Consider the following 16,492-nt stretch of genomic DNA (forward strand, 5'->3'; position numbering starts at 1 on the left):
TCTAGACTAAGCGCATTAACCTAGTGGGCATTGCCCAGGAACAGCGATGTGCAAGAGATACATAGTCAATATTCATCACTTCACATGCAAAAAATGATACCTGTGTCCAAATAGGATGCTCATACTGAATACACTCTCACTTTCCAGTGACCTCTCACTTGACTTATCTTGCACCAAATACGTCATAACTATGTCATAACCCTATAATAGTATCACCGTGAAGAATATGGGCCACAGTGTCACAAAAATGTTTCCTTTGATCAGTCTCAGAAAGATAGCTGTGTTAGTCTGTATCTTTGCAAAACAAGCAAGCAGTCCTATAGCACCTTAAAGACTGACAGTATTATTTATTGGGTGATGAAATTTTCATAGGACAGATCCACTTCTTCAGAGCTATAATATCCTGATAAATGACAACTGAGAGGGAGAAAATTTAACAGAAAGAGGAAAAAAAAAGAAATAAAAACTGACGGATTGGGTTGTAAAATCACGTTTAACCAGTTAATAAGTTAAAAATGGTAGGCTTGACCGGCTAACCAAATGGGATGGCTGCCCCCTGTTTCCCCACCCGCAGCGTGGTGGGGCCTGGGGCTGCTCCAGCTGAGCTGGAGTGCCATGACGTGTGGCAGCCTGGCAGGGCTGGAGCAAGTGTCTTCTTGCAGTGGGCGGAGGGCTGCCCCTACTGCAACAAGTATCATCTATTTAGGATGTGGTTCACGTGTTACCATTAACATCCCTACTTTGGATATCATGTGATGTAGGCTTTTCTTCTCTTTTTGCCAGTTCCATGTTCTAAAAGGAGTTTTTCAAGCTTTCTCTTGCATTTCTTCGTTCTTCGTGAGCAACAAGGGGATGGCTGTTTGGGAATTCTCATAGGTTCGGAGAGCAAATGAGTCTTCAAAACATCCCTTCAAAACAAATCATTAAGTGTGTTAAATAATACCATAGGGAACAGAGCTGTAGTGAAAGCATATGTTCAGTGACCTGGGAGAGCTTTCATTTTAAATAAACATGCCGAGGGCTTGTAGATTACTTCACATTTGCATCTAGTGAATATTTTAAAAATCTCTGCTAGAGGCTCAGCTTCTCCTTAAATTACTGTTTTAATTAATATTGCTGTGCATTTTAGTGGCATCCATTAACTTATTAGCACTTACTAACTCTGTAGAATATTGCTGTTTCAGAATTCAGAAGTTACACCTATTTTATTTTGTTCTTCTGTTTCAGCCTTTGTCTAACTCTAGCTCCCCTGCTAGTTGTGGATGGGAATCAACCATGAAGCAGAATTTTGCCTTCGACAACATGGGCTATGAGAAGAGCACTGAAAATGTGCCCCCTCTGTCATCTCAAACGAGCATCATCATAGTCAGTATTTTGGGTATGACTTGCCAGGCTTGTGTGCAGTCCATAGAGGGCAGAATTTCCAAGGTGAAGGGCATTGTGAGCACCAAGGTCTCCCTTGAACAGAACAATGCTGTTGTGAAATATATGGAGTCAGAAATAGGTCCCCAAGAGATTTGCCAGGAAATTGGAGACATGGGCTTTGATGCCAGTATAGCAGAAGGAAGAAATACAGCATCATCCATGAGATCGACGACCTCGGTAGAAGCGCTAGTTAAGCTGCGGGTGGAAGGTATGACATGCCAATCTTGTGTCAGCACCATTGAAGGAAAGATGGGAAAGCTACACGGTGTGCTGAGAATCAAAGTCTCCCTCAGTAACCAAGAAGCACTCATTGCTTACCAGCCTCACATCATTCAACCAGAAGTCCTCAAAAACCACATCGATAACATGGGGTATGAAAGCACTATTAGGACCAAGCTAGCTCCGTTAAAGCTCAGTATAGGTGACCTGGAACTTTTGCAGACAAGCACAAAGAAATCTCCTCCCATCCTGAACAATAGCCATGCAGAGCCAGTGGTGAGCAAAGTGAATAGTACAACTGTGACCCTAGGAATAGAAGGGATGCATTGCAAGTCCTGTGTCAAAAACATTGAAGGGAATATACCAGATCTTCCAGGAGTGCAAAGGATTGAAGTGTCATTGGAACACAAAAATGCTGTTGTGCATTTTAACCCAAACGTCATTACCCTGGTATCTTTGCAACAAGCCATTGAGGCCCTTCCACCTGGTAACTTTAAAGTATCCCTCCCTAATGGAATGGAGGCAAGTAATGGGGAGCTTTTATCAAAGGCAGCATTTTCAGCACCTCCGTTTCATAGCACCCCCTCTGCACATCAACTGACTGGCACAGCTGTACTTAGTATTGACGGAATGACCTGTAATTCATGTGTACAGTCCATAGAAGGTACAGTGTCTCACAGGAAAGGTGTACAACATATATCCGTTTCCTTAGCTGAAAGGACTGGAACCATATGCTATGATTCAGCTGTAACTAACTCGGAAGAGTTGAGAGGTGCTATAGAAGACATGGGATTTGATGCTTCCATTCTCACAGGTATTGTGTGTTTTCTATAGGTAATGTTGTAAGGCGGGAGAAAAAATTTAAGAAGTGCTTTTAAAATTGATGGATGGGGTGGTGGGGTATTTTTTTAAGACTAGGAAGGACCACTGTGAGGCTCTTGCTCTGTATTATACAAGCTACAGAATTTCATTCTGAAAAATTATTCATTTCCATATGAAAGTGAGTACATTGTCGGGCCAAAGAGTTGTTTTAAGTTATCAAAACCAAAAAGCAGTCCAGTAGCACTTTAAAGGCTATAAAATAATTTATTAGGTGATGAGCTTTCATGGGACAGACCCGCTTCTTCAGATCATACCCATACCAGAACAGACTCAATATATACAGCACAGAGGTCCAAAAATTGTCATCATGGTTGACAAACTAGAAGAGCAGATGGACTGCGGGTGTGTGGGGTGGGGAAGTTAAGAGTTAGATAAAAAAATTAAAGTACATAAAAGAGTCCTTTATAATGGGTCAGGTTACGGCTGTCCCTGTTCAAACCATGTGTTAAAATGTCGAATTTGTTAGTTCTGAGCATTCCCTCTGTAGATGGCTGTTAAAGTCCCTTTTCAGTAGAACACAGACTTTCAGGTCTTTAACACAATGGTCCACTCCATTAAAGTCCTGGCCGACAGGTGTGTGTGTTTGGAGTTTTTTGACATCTGTTCTGTGTCCATTCATTCTTTGTCAAAGAGTGTTTGCAGTCTGTCCTATATACAGGGTATGTGGGCATTGCTGGCACATGATGGCATATATGATTTTAGTTGAGGAACATGAGACTGTGCCCATGATTCTGTGAATAACCTGGTTAGGTCCAGTGATGGTGTCTCCAGAATAGAAATATGGACAAAGTTGGCAACGGGGTTTGCTGCAAGGAAAAGTTCAGGATTAGTAGTATTATGGTATAGCCTGTGGTTGCTAGTGAGAATCCTCATAAGTTTGGGAGGTTGTCTGTAGGAGAGAACAGGCCTGTCACCTAGGGCCTTCTGGAGTGTGGCATCCTGATTTAGGATAGGTTGTAGGTCTTTAATGATGCATTGCAGTGGTCTGAGTTGGGGGCTGTGAGTAATGACCAGTGGTGTTCTGTTACACTCATTAAATGAGTACTTTACTTACAAAAGTACTCACTACAATGAGAGACACACATACCTACTTTTGTTCCCTAGATGAGTGAACTTCCCGCTGCTAATACGAGCCTTACTCTCCTTCCCCACAGACCCAACCTGCCGCAGCCTGAACCCCCTGCCAGCCCCACAGACCCGACCTGCCGCAGCCTGAACCCCCTGCCGGCCCCACAGACCCAACCCGCCACAGCCTGAATCCCCTGCTGGCCCCACAGACCTGACCTACTGCAGCCTGAATCCCCCGCCGGCCCCACCGACCCAACCCAGTGCAGCCTGACCCACCCCCACTGACCCTGCAGACCCAACCTGCAGCAGCCGTAACACCCTACTGGCTCCGCGGCCCCAACCTGATGCAGCCTTTCCCACCACCCCCGCCTGCCCCATTGCCCCAACCCACTGCAGCCTGAAACCGTGCTGGCCTCACAGACCCAATCTGCCGCAGCCTGAACCCCCCCACCCGCCCCACGGTCCAAACCCGCTGCAGCCTGAACTCCCCCACCCGCCCCACAGACCCAACCCACTACAGCCTTAACGCCAGCCATCACACAGACCCAACCCACGACCAGGTTTTAACCTTCCTTCCCACTCATGGCCCCAAATTTCCCCCAGCCTTTAACCCTCTCCAACCGCCACAACCCAAAGTTCACTTCATTTACCTTTCAAAAGCACCGCCACATGCTGCCACTCCTTCGCCAAATTATGAGCACTTGGAACCAATCAGAGACTTTTACCTGTATTTTAATGGGAATTTAGTGTCCCTCTTATGCATTTTTTCATACGAGCAGGAAGTTGGGAACCACTTGCGCTCGTATAGGGAGGGATGAGTGTATTGGCTTTTTTGGGCCTATCTTGGAGTAGTTGGTTTCTGGGTGCTTGGTTTAAGTTATGTTGTGCAGTCAAAACTAATATAGTGGCTTTTAATAAGAAACATACAAGCTTCACTGCACTGAAACAGATTTCCACTCTTCTCCCCTCTAGCCGTTAAGCTTGTGTGAGTATAAATAAGATATCTAGGGAACAAACATTTTAGTAAAATACGTTTTACCCCTTTTTTGTTTTGTCCCATCTCCAGGTCTTATTTTTGGCACTATCAGCAATTTGGGGGAGTTGAGAAAGTGAGGTTTAAAAAAATTAAATTGGGGCTATTAGAATTAAATGACTAAATGCAGCTTTCACAATTTTTCCTTGTTTTCAGAGGGAAATGCATGTAGTGCAATTCCACATAAAATCTAGTGAACATGTCTGCAAAATCTGAGTGACAGAAGAATAAATTTGTAATATGCTTTTAGAGATCAAATTTTTATCGAGTTTAATACTTTTCTGCATAAAGACATTAAGTAGCTGAGCACAGGCTGACTGACAGAAAAAAAGTGCTTCGTATAAATGCACACACATTTTAGAGGAAAATTCTTTATATGCAATTACTGCATTGATTATTCAACTTTGTGTAGCAATTGCACAAGTATCCAAAGCATTTATGATAGAGAGAAACTATTACAGCAGCTTTAGTTACATAATAAAGGGCATAATCACCTTTCAGAGATGACCAAGAATTTTAAAACACCCCCCCCACCCAAAAAAAAAAAAAAAAAGTGAAGGCAGAGAGAAATATTTCATGCCTCACACGGGTACTTCCCAAATGATAGAAACTCCTGTTCAAGGGCTTGAGACAAAATCATACTCTTTTCACTGGACAAATCAGAGAGCATTTTTTAACTGCGGAGCGTCTTGGGAATTCACATGTCCTAGGAAAATATCTTGCATTTTAACATTTGAAGTCATTCTGAGGATAGCACTTTATGGATTTATCGCTAGATATTTAATTACTCCATATTTTACAAAGTCACTGTGACCATATCACTTTATTTATTGGAGCATATTAAAATATAAAGTAGAGTTAAAATATCAAACATTAGGAGGAAGCCTGTTGATTTCTTTATTTTCAAGGGAACTATGTAGATATAGCAGTTAGGCTTACATCTGTTAAATTATGGACCAGAAATAAAATTACCTTTCTATGTAATGGCTTAACTTGTATTAGAGATCTCTTAAATTTTGCGAAGTTTTTGAAGGACAGATAAATTTAACCACAAAAAAATAAACAAAGCAATACATGGAACACGTAGGTGATAAGTCAGTTTTAGCTACGCAATTGTCATAGCTAAAATTGCATGTATGGTTGACCACTATGTCTAGTCTAGACATACCCTAAGACTATTTTGTTTGTATTTTAAATGTTTCTGGCTCGAAATATTTTGCATAATTAGTTTGTGACACATTAGCAAAATAAGTTAAAAATAATGAAAAAGGCTCACACCCCTCTCACAAAATAACCCGACTTTTAAAGGTAACACGAACAGAGAATGAGGACAAGAAAGATGGTCTGTATTTTTAGCAATATTTTAACAAACTGGTCCGGGGTGGAGAGCACAGGGGAATGGAGAGGTGAGGGTATGCTTATAGCAATTTACTTATTCATTTCCACATCCACATGAGTTGTAAAATGCAAGGAAATAAGCAGTAAAGTCATTCAATATGTTATTCAATCTCAATCCAACAGTTCCACTTCTCAGTCTCTGCTCTTTCCACTGCCCTTGCACCATGTTCTCCCATTTGCATTTGAATGTAAGACAGTGGCAAAAAGCAGCCAGTTAGAAGGTGACATCAGTAGTTCTAGCATCAAAGATTGCAGGTAGGTCTTGGTGTGGGCTGTGGGTACAGAGGCTTCCCATGCCCTAGATAACTGGAGCAGTTCCTTCAAGTGCTCCCTGGCCTAGGGTAGAAAGTTAAACTGTAGGTCGGGCTGGGGTTGGGGCATCTCCATATGGGTATTCTACAGAGGTAGCTTACTTAGTGCCTATTGAGTAGAAAAATTGACCCTATTTGGCCTGAATTGGAGGGATGCTAAGTATTGATAGTACCTTTGACTGAAGTTTGAATTGTAGGTTCTTGTATCTCTCAAGATCAAGCATATACACTTGCACACCAATACTTGCTGCTAAGTTTATGAAGCAGCATCTGGACTACCTGCTGAGAGATGCACTTCTGTTCTAATCCTGGCTAGAGATCAGATGCTGCTGGAGTCCTGAAGGGAGGTAGATGAGGACCATATGAACATGTAACTGGGCTGCATTCTCCAATTGCTTTAACTGCCATGAAGTCGCCCTCTGCCTAGATATTAATAGCATCGAGCAGACAGATAGGAAGGGATCGTTCTTACAGTGTTGGTAGTTTGCCCAAAAGTAACAAGTTCCATAACTCAGAAAGCCAAGATCACAGGGCAAAGAGTCGTCCCGTCATTTGAAAAACATTGGATGTTTCTGTTAAATGTGTTTCCAGTTTGCGTCTTGGAAAAATTTTATCATGTTCTGCTAACTGGGCTTAATTCTGTTTGTTCTGTATATTCAAGATACCGCCACTGGGGAATATGTGGATCACACTTTTTTCGGAGATGCTGCAATTCAGCCTAATGCTTTGGAGTCTGCTTCCCAGAGAACAGAAAATGTTCCTGAATCATCCCATCAAGGCTACATGTCCGATGCCCAGCCAAAGAATTCTTACCTCATGAATCCAAAGCTGCCTCATGCGGCAACAACAGAGAAGTGCTTTATGCAGATCACAGGCATGACCTGCGCATCATGTGTGTCGAACATTGAAAGAAATCTGCAGAAAGAAGACGGTGAGCTGCCTCGCATACTTATAGAAGATCTTAAAAGTACTTTGGGATCTTCTGGATGTGAAAGATGCTGCATTCTGCCAGTCATAATAGCTAGTTCTTAATATCAGTAGATCTCAAAATGATCCATATCATCCCCACTTGACAGATGGGGAAACTAAAGCACCTCCTGCAAGGGAAGCGACTTGCCCAAAGTCACTCAGCAAGGTAGTGGCACAGCCCAGAATTGAAACCAGTTTTCCTGTGTCCCAGTCCACTGTGCTGTCTCCTAAACCTTGTTGTTGTATGTGTTTACATGTGTTCTTGAGGTTAGGTGTAATTAATACTCTTATTATCATAATTATGTGCTCACAGTGATCTAGTCACACTATGATATTCAGTCTGTCAGTGACTAAGCCAGTTGGTGGATATACTGGATAGTAGTGATAGGTGATGGATAGACCCATAGTAAGATGCAGCCCCTACCCCAAAGAGATTCCAGTCTGATTGTTATAGTCTTCCAATGCTCGTGGGAAGTGGGTGAATAAATTTAAAGGGAAGAATATGTATCTTCAGTAATGGAAGCTTTTGTCCTACCTTGTCAGTATGCTCCTGGCAAAAGACTAGAGTGGGGAGAGTGATGAAAGCCACTTGGTGTCCATGCATTCTATTATTGGTGTGCTCCTTGATTGTCAGTTGTATTATGTGTGCCTCAAAGGAGGTCCGATAGCTAATAAAAACCAATTGCTTCCGTTGCAGGTATCGTTTCAGTGCTAGTAGCACTGATGGCAGGAAAAGCAGAGATAAAGTACAAGCCAGAGAGCGTTCAGCCTCTTGAAATAGCGCAGCTGATCCAGAACTTGGGCTTCAGTGCTACCATCATAGAAGATCATACTGGTACAGATGGCAATATAGAGCTTATTGTGAGTGTCATAGATAGGAATGCAAAGTTTTTGGGCTAGGTGTACAAGTTTGACTCATGTGATCTGAAGAAGCGGGTCTGTCCCACGAAAGCTCATCACCTAATAAATAATTTTGTTAGCTTTTAAAGTGCTACATGACTGCTGTTTTGTTTTGATAGAATACAGACTACCTCAGCTACCTGTTACTATTCAAGTTTGACAGGAATGTCTCTTTGCAAATGCAAGAAGCTTCTACGAAGAAGGCCTGCGCCAGAAGTGCTGGAGTGACCCCGCCACCCACATCATCGCCATAGGCAGTGACACTTCAGCTGGCCCAGAGCAGTCCCTGATCGAGTTTGCCTTGAGTGGGGGTATTACATCCCAGCTGGAGCAGCTTGTGTTCACGGCAGGGGGGCTACTCTAGTCCAGCTTGCCTGGAGCAGTATCCCTAACTGCCCCTTCCAACCCATTTAAACTGGTTAAACCTTGTGTTTAACCAGTCAACCAATTGAATTGAGTTTTAGGTCCCTAGCTCTAAAAATGAGATGGGGTGAAAGGTGGCATATATTGAGCATGGGTTGATGCAAGTTAATTGTTCCAGCCTGAATGCGGATCGAAATGTGTGTATCTGCCCAGGGCTTTAATAATAACAGCTGAAGCATCGTGTACAGATCTCAGATTTCTATGTAAACTTTGGAAATGGTTTATAAAGGATTAAATCCTACTATGCTCGATTTCCAGCTTCTGAAAGAAAGGCTGATTCCGTGGTTCTCCCCCGTCTGTTTCCAGGCCCACTGCAGGTTGCTCTCCATTGTAGCTACCACTAACTGCCTTTGCAAATCTTCTGTGCAGATTACCGGGATGACTTGTGCTTCCTGTGTTCACAATATTGAATCCAAACTAACGAGAACAAATGGCATCTTGTATGCCTCTGTAGCGCTTGCTACCAGCAAAGCGCACATCCAGTTTGATCCTGAAATTATTGGACCTCGAGATATTATACAAATTGTTGAGGTAAGTTATTAAAATAGTGCACTCTAAATACATAAATAAATGTACAGTGATGTTAAAACAAATGGACACAACTAAAAGTATTTAAAGGCCTTTGCAGCTTTAGATAAAGTACACTTTCCTGTATGGGCCAAAGCCTAATGTGTAAGGTCAGTGCGGACTACATATTTCAAAGGGTAACCTTCAGGGACATTAACTGTTTTCAGTGCATTTTAAAAGGATTAATACCTGGTGAAAGTGTGATGCACCCCTCTGTTACTGCCTCATGTATTCCCTGAACCGCAGTTCAGGCCGACAGAATGTTTCCTTAAATTGCTCTCTAGTGCCACCTAGAGACTCTGAGAGCAGCTGTGCAGCGGAAAGGCACTAAACCCGGATAAATGCCAATGTACGGTAGAACGTCCATTACCAACTCTAGAGATATGAAGTGACTGGTCAACCACAGAGCTCATTGGGAACCGGAAATTCTCAGTCAGGCAGCAGCAGAGACAAAAAGCCCCACAAGTCAACAGTACTAATGTTAAATTACTAGAAAATAAAAATAACCATAAAAAAGATGTTTAAAAAGGATTTAACAAAGTAAAGAAATGTTCAGTGCTCGTTTCTTTTAAATTAAAATTAAGATAATTAAAAGAATTTTTCTTTTGCATATTAAAGTTTCAGTGGTGTATTAAATCAGTGATCACTTGTAAGCTTTTGAAAGAACATTTCAGACTTACAAGCTGATGATGTGTTCTCAGGATGCAGCCTGGACTCTGGGATCACGGATTCCTTTTCCCCACCAGTCTGGGGTGTCCCTCTCACACTGGGATGCCTTTCAAGCCACAAACCCCTGGCAGATACTGCACTTACACCGACATCTACAGAAAGGGACACATCCAGCTGTGTTATGTGAGTGATCTAACATAAGAATGACCATACTGGGTCAGACCAAAGGTCCATCTTGCCCAGTATCCTGTTTGCCAACAGTGGCCAATCCCAGGTGCCCCAGAGAGAGTGAACTGAACAGATACAATCTCTCTCTTGCCATTCATTACCTATTCTGGCTAATAGCCAAGAATGGACCTAACCTCCATGAATTTACCTAGCTCTTTTTTAAACCCTTTTATAGTCCTAGCCTTCACAGCCTCTTCTGGCACGGAGTTCCACAGCTTGACTGTGCGCTGTGTGAAGGAGAATTTCCTTCTATTTGTTTTAAACCTGCTACCCATTAATTTCATTTGGTGTCCCCTAGTTCTTATGAGTTCAAGTAAATAATTTTTTCTTGTTCGCTTTCTCCACACCACTCATAATTTTATATGCCTCTATCATATACCCTCTTAGTCTCCTCTTTTCTAAGATGAAAAGTAATCTCTCTTCATATGGGACTTGTTCCAAACCCCTAACCTTTTAGTTGCCCTTTTCTGAACCTTTTCTAATGCCAGTATATCTTTTTTAAGATGAGGTAACCACACCTGTACTCAATACTCAAGGTATGGGTGTACCATGGTTTTATATAAGGGCAATAAGATATTCTCTGTCTTATGCGCTATCCCTATTTTAATGATTCCTAACACCCTGTTTGCTTTTTTGACTGCTGCTGCAATCTGTGTGGATGTTTTCAGAGAACTATCCATGATGACTCCAAGTACTCTTTCCTGATTAGTTGTAACTAAATTAGCCCCCATCATATTGTATTTCTGGCATTTAATTTCAAAAGGGGGAATTATGCAAAAATAAGGAGGTTAGTTAAACAGAAATTAGAGGCCAGAGTGACTAGAACAAAAACCCTGCAAGCTACATAGAAGCTTTTCAAAGATGCTATAACAGAGGCCCAACTTAAATGTATACCCCAAATTAAAAAACATACTGAGAGACCGAAAAAAGAGCCACCAATGGTTAACATCCATGTAAAACAGGCAGTGAGAGATAAAAAGGCATCTTTCAAAAGGTGGAAGGCAAATCCTAGTGAGGTAAATAGAAAAGAACGTAAACACTACCAAATTAAGTGTAAACTGTAAGAAGGAAAGCCAAAAAAGATTTTGAGGAACAGCTAGCCAGAAGCTCAGAAAGTAAGAACAAAATGTTTTTTCAATACATTAGAAGCAGGAAGCCTGCTAAAAAACCAGTGGATCCCCTAGACGATACAAATACAAAAGGAGTAATCAAGGACGATGAAGCCATTGAGGAGAGACTAAATGATTTCTTTGCTTCAGTATTCACAGCTGAGGATGTTGGGGATGACAGTTTCCAGGACAGCAGGAAATTGCAGAACTATTAACACTAGTTTATAACCTGTCCTTTGGCTCAGCTTCCGTACCTAAAGACTGGAAGATAGCTAATGTGACACCGCTATTTAAAAAGGGCTCTAGAGGTGACCCTGGCAATTACAGACTGGTAAGTTTAATGTCAGTTCTGGGCAAATTAATTTAAACAACAGTAAAGAATAAAATTGTCAGGCACATAGAAGAACATAATTTGATGGGCAAAAGTCAGCATGGTTTCTGCAGAGGGAAATCTTGTCTTACTAATCTGTTAGAGTTCTTTGAAGGGGTTAACAAACATGCAGACAGGGGAGACCCAGTGGATATAGTATACTTTGATTTCCAGAAACCGTACCCGTGTTTGGTGATTGGCACCTTCCAGTGGCCTGGTCTTCATGGCCCCATGCCAGCATCCATAGCCTATAGGCAGTGCAGCCATAGTGTAGCCAGGCTCCAGTCCTTGAGCAATGGGTAGCTCGGCTGCACGATCCCTGCTGCCTTGGCCAGCCCTGGGGTTCCAATGCTGGGCAGTGCAGTTGTCGCCCCGAGCTCCCCTCCCTAACCTTCTGACCTGAGCGGCCCCTCGCCCACCCCCATGCGCACTCCCCCACTCCAGCCCCCACTTACATTTCTTACAGTTACACGCATCCCTCGCTATATGAGCGCAACTGGTTCCCACATTTCTGCTCGTAGGCAAAAACTCCTCAGAGCGACACTAAACTCCCATTAAAATACATGTAAAAGTCTCCGGTTCATTCAAGGGCTTGTAACGTGACATAAACCAGTTGAGTTTAGGTTCTTTTCTGATGTGTTCGAATAGTTGGGCACCAGAAATAGGATGTCGTGTATGTATGCGGAGCAGGGATTCCCAACCAATGGGTCCCCTTAGATTTGTTAAAGGTTACCAGCTGGGCAGTTCCAAGCTGCATGTAGCTGTTAAAGAAGCCATTTGCAGTTTCTTAACACTCTTAAATGAGGGATGAGTGTACTGTTGTATCACAACCCTCCCAGCACACTCCACGCAACCTCCTGTCCTGAACCTCCCCACAAAGGTGAGGTTGCAGTCTGACGGTACCTGTATGAAATTTAAAGTACTTTCACCCCTGCATACTGTGATAGCGCATACAATCCAACAGGATATCAATGTTAGCAGATCAAGACTTTTGAAATGTTACCTCACAAGGCACCCTGTGTACTAAACATATCATAATTACACGATGGTGGTGAGTATAGGGGTTCCAGCGTGCTGCTTTGAGGTAGAGTTTCATGTGAACAACCTCCGTTCCTGAGGCGTTTGTAATTCTGAAGTTCTGTTCCACCTTAATATTTACTGGAATGGACTTCCCTAGTAATACTTAGCGTGCGAAACAATAGATGTTCAGAGCAGGCTCTTACAGCATAACCTCTTGTAATATGCCTCTAAAGAAAATAATACCAGCTTGGCACCATAAAACCTGTTACCAACTGCAATATCATCATACCTGTTTTGCTAGTGATGCTTTTCATTTTCTGTAGGGGCGGGGAAGGGAGTGTAACTTTTCTGCATGAAGTGTATGGCAGACAGTACTATGGTAGGGAAACAGATTGTACCAAAATCAGTTAAATTCATTTTGTGCTCTAGGGTATTTCTTCAGAGAACATTGCTGTGCTGTGCTGTTGGTACAGCCTGACAGTGAGTTGCCATGTAAATCATGGGAGTTACAGATAAAGGTGGTTGTGGTTCTGTAAAGCAAACCCTACCACTGGCTTCTCAGGTAATGCCAGTGACCATGTGTAAATGGACTTGGGCTAACAGTGGTGGCATTTTTATTCCAGTAGCCCTGCAAAGTTCCACCCAGAGTTGGGCATGGATAGCTCAGGTGTTAGAGCATTAGGCTTGTAACTCTAGGGTTATGAATTCAAGCCTTCCTGGGGCCTTTCAGGAGTCTGGGACAGGCTTAAAAAAATTGTTAGGGATGGTGATAGGTCCTGCTGTGAGTGCAAGGGATTGAACTTGATGACCTGTCCAGGTTGTTCCTTCCAGCTCTGTGAGATGAGAGTTAGGGCCCAGTGTAGAAGCACATGGAAAGGCAGTCCCATTCTCGTTCTTGTTGCTTTCTGTGGTGGCTTGACACATACCTCCAGCACTGTACCATTAAGGAGAACTTATTGAGGTTCATAGACTTACCAGGGTCTCACCCTCCAGGTAATGTTTTTATTTATCTTTTTTTTTTTAGTGCAGTAAAACCTCAGAGTCACAAACACCTTGGGAATGGAGATTGTTCATAATGCTGAAAAAAACATTATGGTTGTTCTTTCAGAAGCTGATAATTGTACATGGTTTTACTACAGCGGTGAAACTTGACACTGCAGAATTAAAATGCTGCTTTCCCTTTATTTGTTTTTTAGCTTATGTTTCAGTTAGCACTGTGATATATTACTTCTGAGTGCATGGGTGTTTGTTCCTGCCTGATTGTTTATTTCCAGTTCCAAATGAGGTGTATACTTGACAGGTCAGTTTGTAACTCTGGTGTTCTAGTGCATTTATTTTAAATGTTTCCTCAGTGAAGTCTGAGGGGAAGTAATATCAGTCCTTCAAGATCCAAACTGTGTCCACCATCAAACCCAAGATGTTTGATTTGTTATGACTGTAGGCGTGTGTAATGATAGAGGTACCTTACCACTGATGTTTTGTCTTCTCCACCATCATCGGCGTCATGATCTGAACGCCTCTCACTTTGGCAGGCACTGTAAATAAATAAAAAGGAGGCTTTCACCAAGATGTGGAGCTGGCCCCGTTCTGACTTTTCTGATCTGAAATTTATATATCCTTTTTCGAGAAGGGTTTTCATCTGTTGTACATAATACATCTCAATTATCTTAACTCTTTCTTTTGTTCTGTTTTTTCAATGGAAAGGAAATTGGTTTTCATGCTTCCTTGGCCAAGAGAGATCCCAATGCTCATAATTTGGATCACAAAAAGGAAATAAAACAGTAAGTATGAGTGTAACAAAGAGAGGGTCTCCACAAGCGTAAGGGTAAATTTGGCTTATGCTTGTGCATGGCCTATTTAAGAGGCACTTAATTAGTCATTTGCAGTTCAGTCCAGATACACTTACGTCCATTTGCATTACCTTTCAGTGTTTGCTAGTAGGGAGTTACGTACCTGCAACATGCAGGTGACAGAGGAGCTTCTTAAACCGAAGTGTTTAAGCCCTGGGAAGAAGCAATGAATTGGAGACTGTTCTGCCCAGGACTGAAAGCCTTCAGCTAAGCCAGGGAGGTCTACATGTGCCGTGTTTGGCCCCAGACTACCGAAGCACCCTCTAATACTAGGATTCACTACTTCTACTTTTCAGGTGGAGGAAATCTTTCTTGTGCAGCCTTGTGTTTGGAATCCCTGTCTTAATCTTAATGATTTATATGCTGATACCTGGTGGCCAACAGCATGGCACTATGGTGCTGGAACAAAATTTGATTCCTGGATTATCTATTTTAAATCTTGTCTTCTTTGTGTTGTGCACGTTGGTGCAGGTATGTGAACAGTATTTCTTGGGTATTTCCTTTCATTGGCCCCTTACCTCATCTGATTTCATCATAATAAGAATAAGAATCATAGATTGAAAAGCCTTATTGGATTTCATCCATCCCCAGTACACACAGGATGTAGGGGATAAGGTGGCCATGTTAAATGGATATTGATAGTTACAAATAATGTATTGTGCAAGTGTGATTTAATAGGTGTATGTGTGTCTTTCTATATAGATAGTGCCCAAGTTGTGTTAGTACCTGTATACATGGATAAGGTCCTGAGCTCAGCTCTTGATCATGGAGTCACTGTGAGACCTTGGTCAAGTCACCTCATCTTTGTGCTTCAGTTTCCCTCCACACTGTAGTAAAGGGATAATAATACTGACCTTCCAACCTCACAGGCCAGTTTAACTGCTGCAGTGTCCTGTGAGAGAATGAAGGAGGGACGTGTACAACACAGAGCAGTGAAAGGGTGAAGCCAAACCGGTGGGGGGGGTGAGGATAGAGAAGAGAAAAGAAAGTAAGATAAAAGAAGAGCAAGACAGAAATGATGGGGGAGTTTGGGTGGGTGGGTGAAACAGACTTAGTAGTGAGATTCAGATACTTTTTCCCCGCTGAATTTGTTTTCAGTTGTAGTGGGGTCTTAAAGCATTTCCTCACAGTCCTGCTGTGACATGTGATTACATCTAACCATTTAGAACATTTCTATTTCTATTTAATGACCTAGTTCTCTGTCACACACATTGATGTATATCAAGAGTGACTCCATTATTTTTAATTTGTATATCAGCAGCAGGTAAGGGGCCCCAGCATAGACAGGGTACCCCATGTCTGAAGCACAGTACGAAAAGAACAAAAAGACAAGGGTTTACAGTATAAGACAACCCCATTTGAAGTTGCACTATGATCTAACCCATGCAAGTCAAGAATCTGGCTCATTAATATCAGCTGCAGTGTTTACAACTCTTTAGTGTAATCTGTTCTGGATATGCCCTGCTTGTATTGCTGTGATTTAATACCCATTTGTATATACTTTCACTGACAGTTCCTTGGTGGATGGTACTTTTATGTCCAAGCCTACAAATCACTGAAGCACAAAACAGCCAATATGGATGTACTGATTGTGCTGGCCACAACTATTGCTTATATATACTCTTGTGTGATCTTGGTGGTGGCTATCGCTGAAAAGGCAGAAGAAAGCCCTGTCACATTCTTTGACACACCTCCCATGTTGTTTGTATTCATTGCTCTTGGGAGATGGCTTGAACATATAGCGAAGGTAACCAGTCTACACATTAAATACTTATGTATAGTAATGATGAAAATAATATAGGATCTCTCTGAACAGAAACTGCTTTTTTTGTTTTGATAGTATATAGACTAGCACGGCTTTCTCTCTGCTTAGATGTACTTTGCATGCCAGAAAGGCCCCTATCAGTGTGGTCTACGTCCTAGTTTTGAGAGCCTTATGGGTTACTCTGTTAAGTGTACGCACAGGATCCTAAAAATGTGGGTATGGAAGGGATCTCTAGAGGTCCTCAAGTCCAGCCACCTATGCACGTCTAGTCAAAATGTGAGATGTT

General features: G+C 42.3%; 1 protein-coding gene across 2 annotated transcripts in view; it reads left to right on the forward strand.

Annotated features, from left to right (window-relative positions):
• Window positions 1–1,275: 1,275 nt before the first annotated feature.
• The window catches only part of ATP7B (ATPase copper transporting beta), a 40,037-nt gene continuing 24,820 nt past the window's right edge, over window positions 1,276–16,492 (forward strand). Inside the window, exons 1-7 of one of the 2 annotated variants that reach the window (XM_074982617.1) lie at window positions 1,276–2,458; window positions 6,998–7,267; window positions 8,003–8,166; window positions 8,998–9,159; window positions 14,296–14,372; window positions 14,738–14,912; window positions 15,955–16,188. In XM_074982617.1, coding sequence (XP_074838718.1) covers window positions 1,276–2,458; window positions 6,998–7,267; window positions 8,003–8,166; window positions 8,998–9,159; window positions 14,296–14,372; window positions 14,738–14,912; window positions 15,955–16,188 — 2,265 coding nt within the window. The remainder of the gene's footprint in view (window positions 2,459–6,997; window positions 7,268–8,002; window positions 8,167–8,997; window positions 9,160–14,295; window positions 14,373–14,737; window positions 14,913–15,954; window positions 16,189–16,492) is intronic. The other variant, XM_074982610.1, reaches the window with a different exon arrangement.

The sequence above is a fragment of the Carettochelys insculpta genome, chromosome 1, assembly GCF_033958435.1.
Source record: "Carettochelys insculpta isolate YL-2023 chromosome 1, ASM3395843v1, whole genome shotgun sequence".
Classification (NCBI taxonomy): domain Eukaryota; kingdom Metazoa; phylum Chordata; order Testudines; family Carettochelyidae; genus Carettochelys; species Carettochelys insculpta.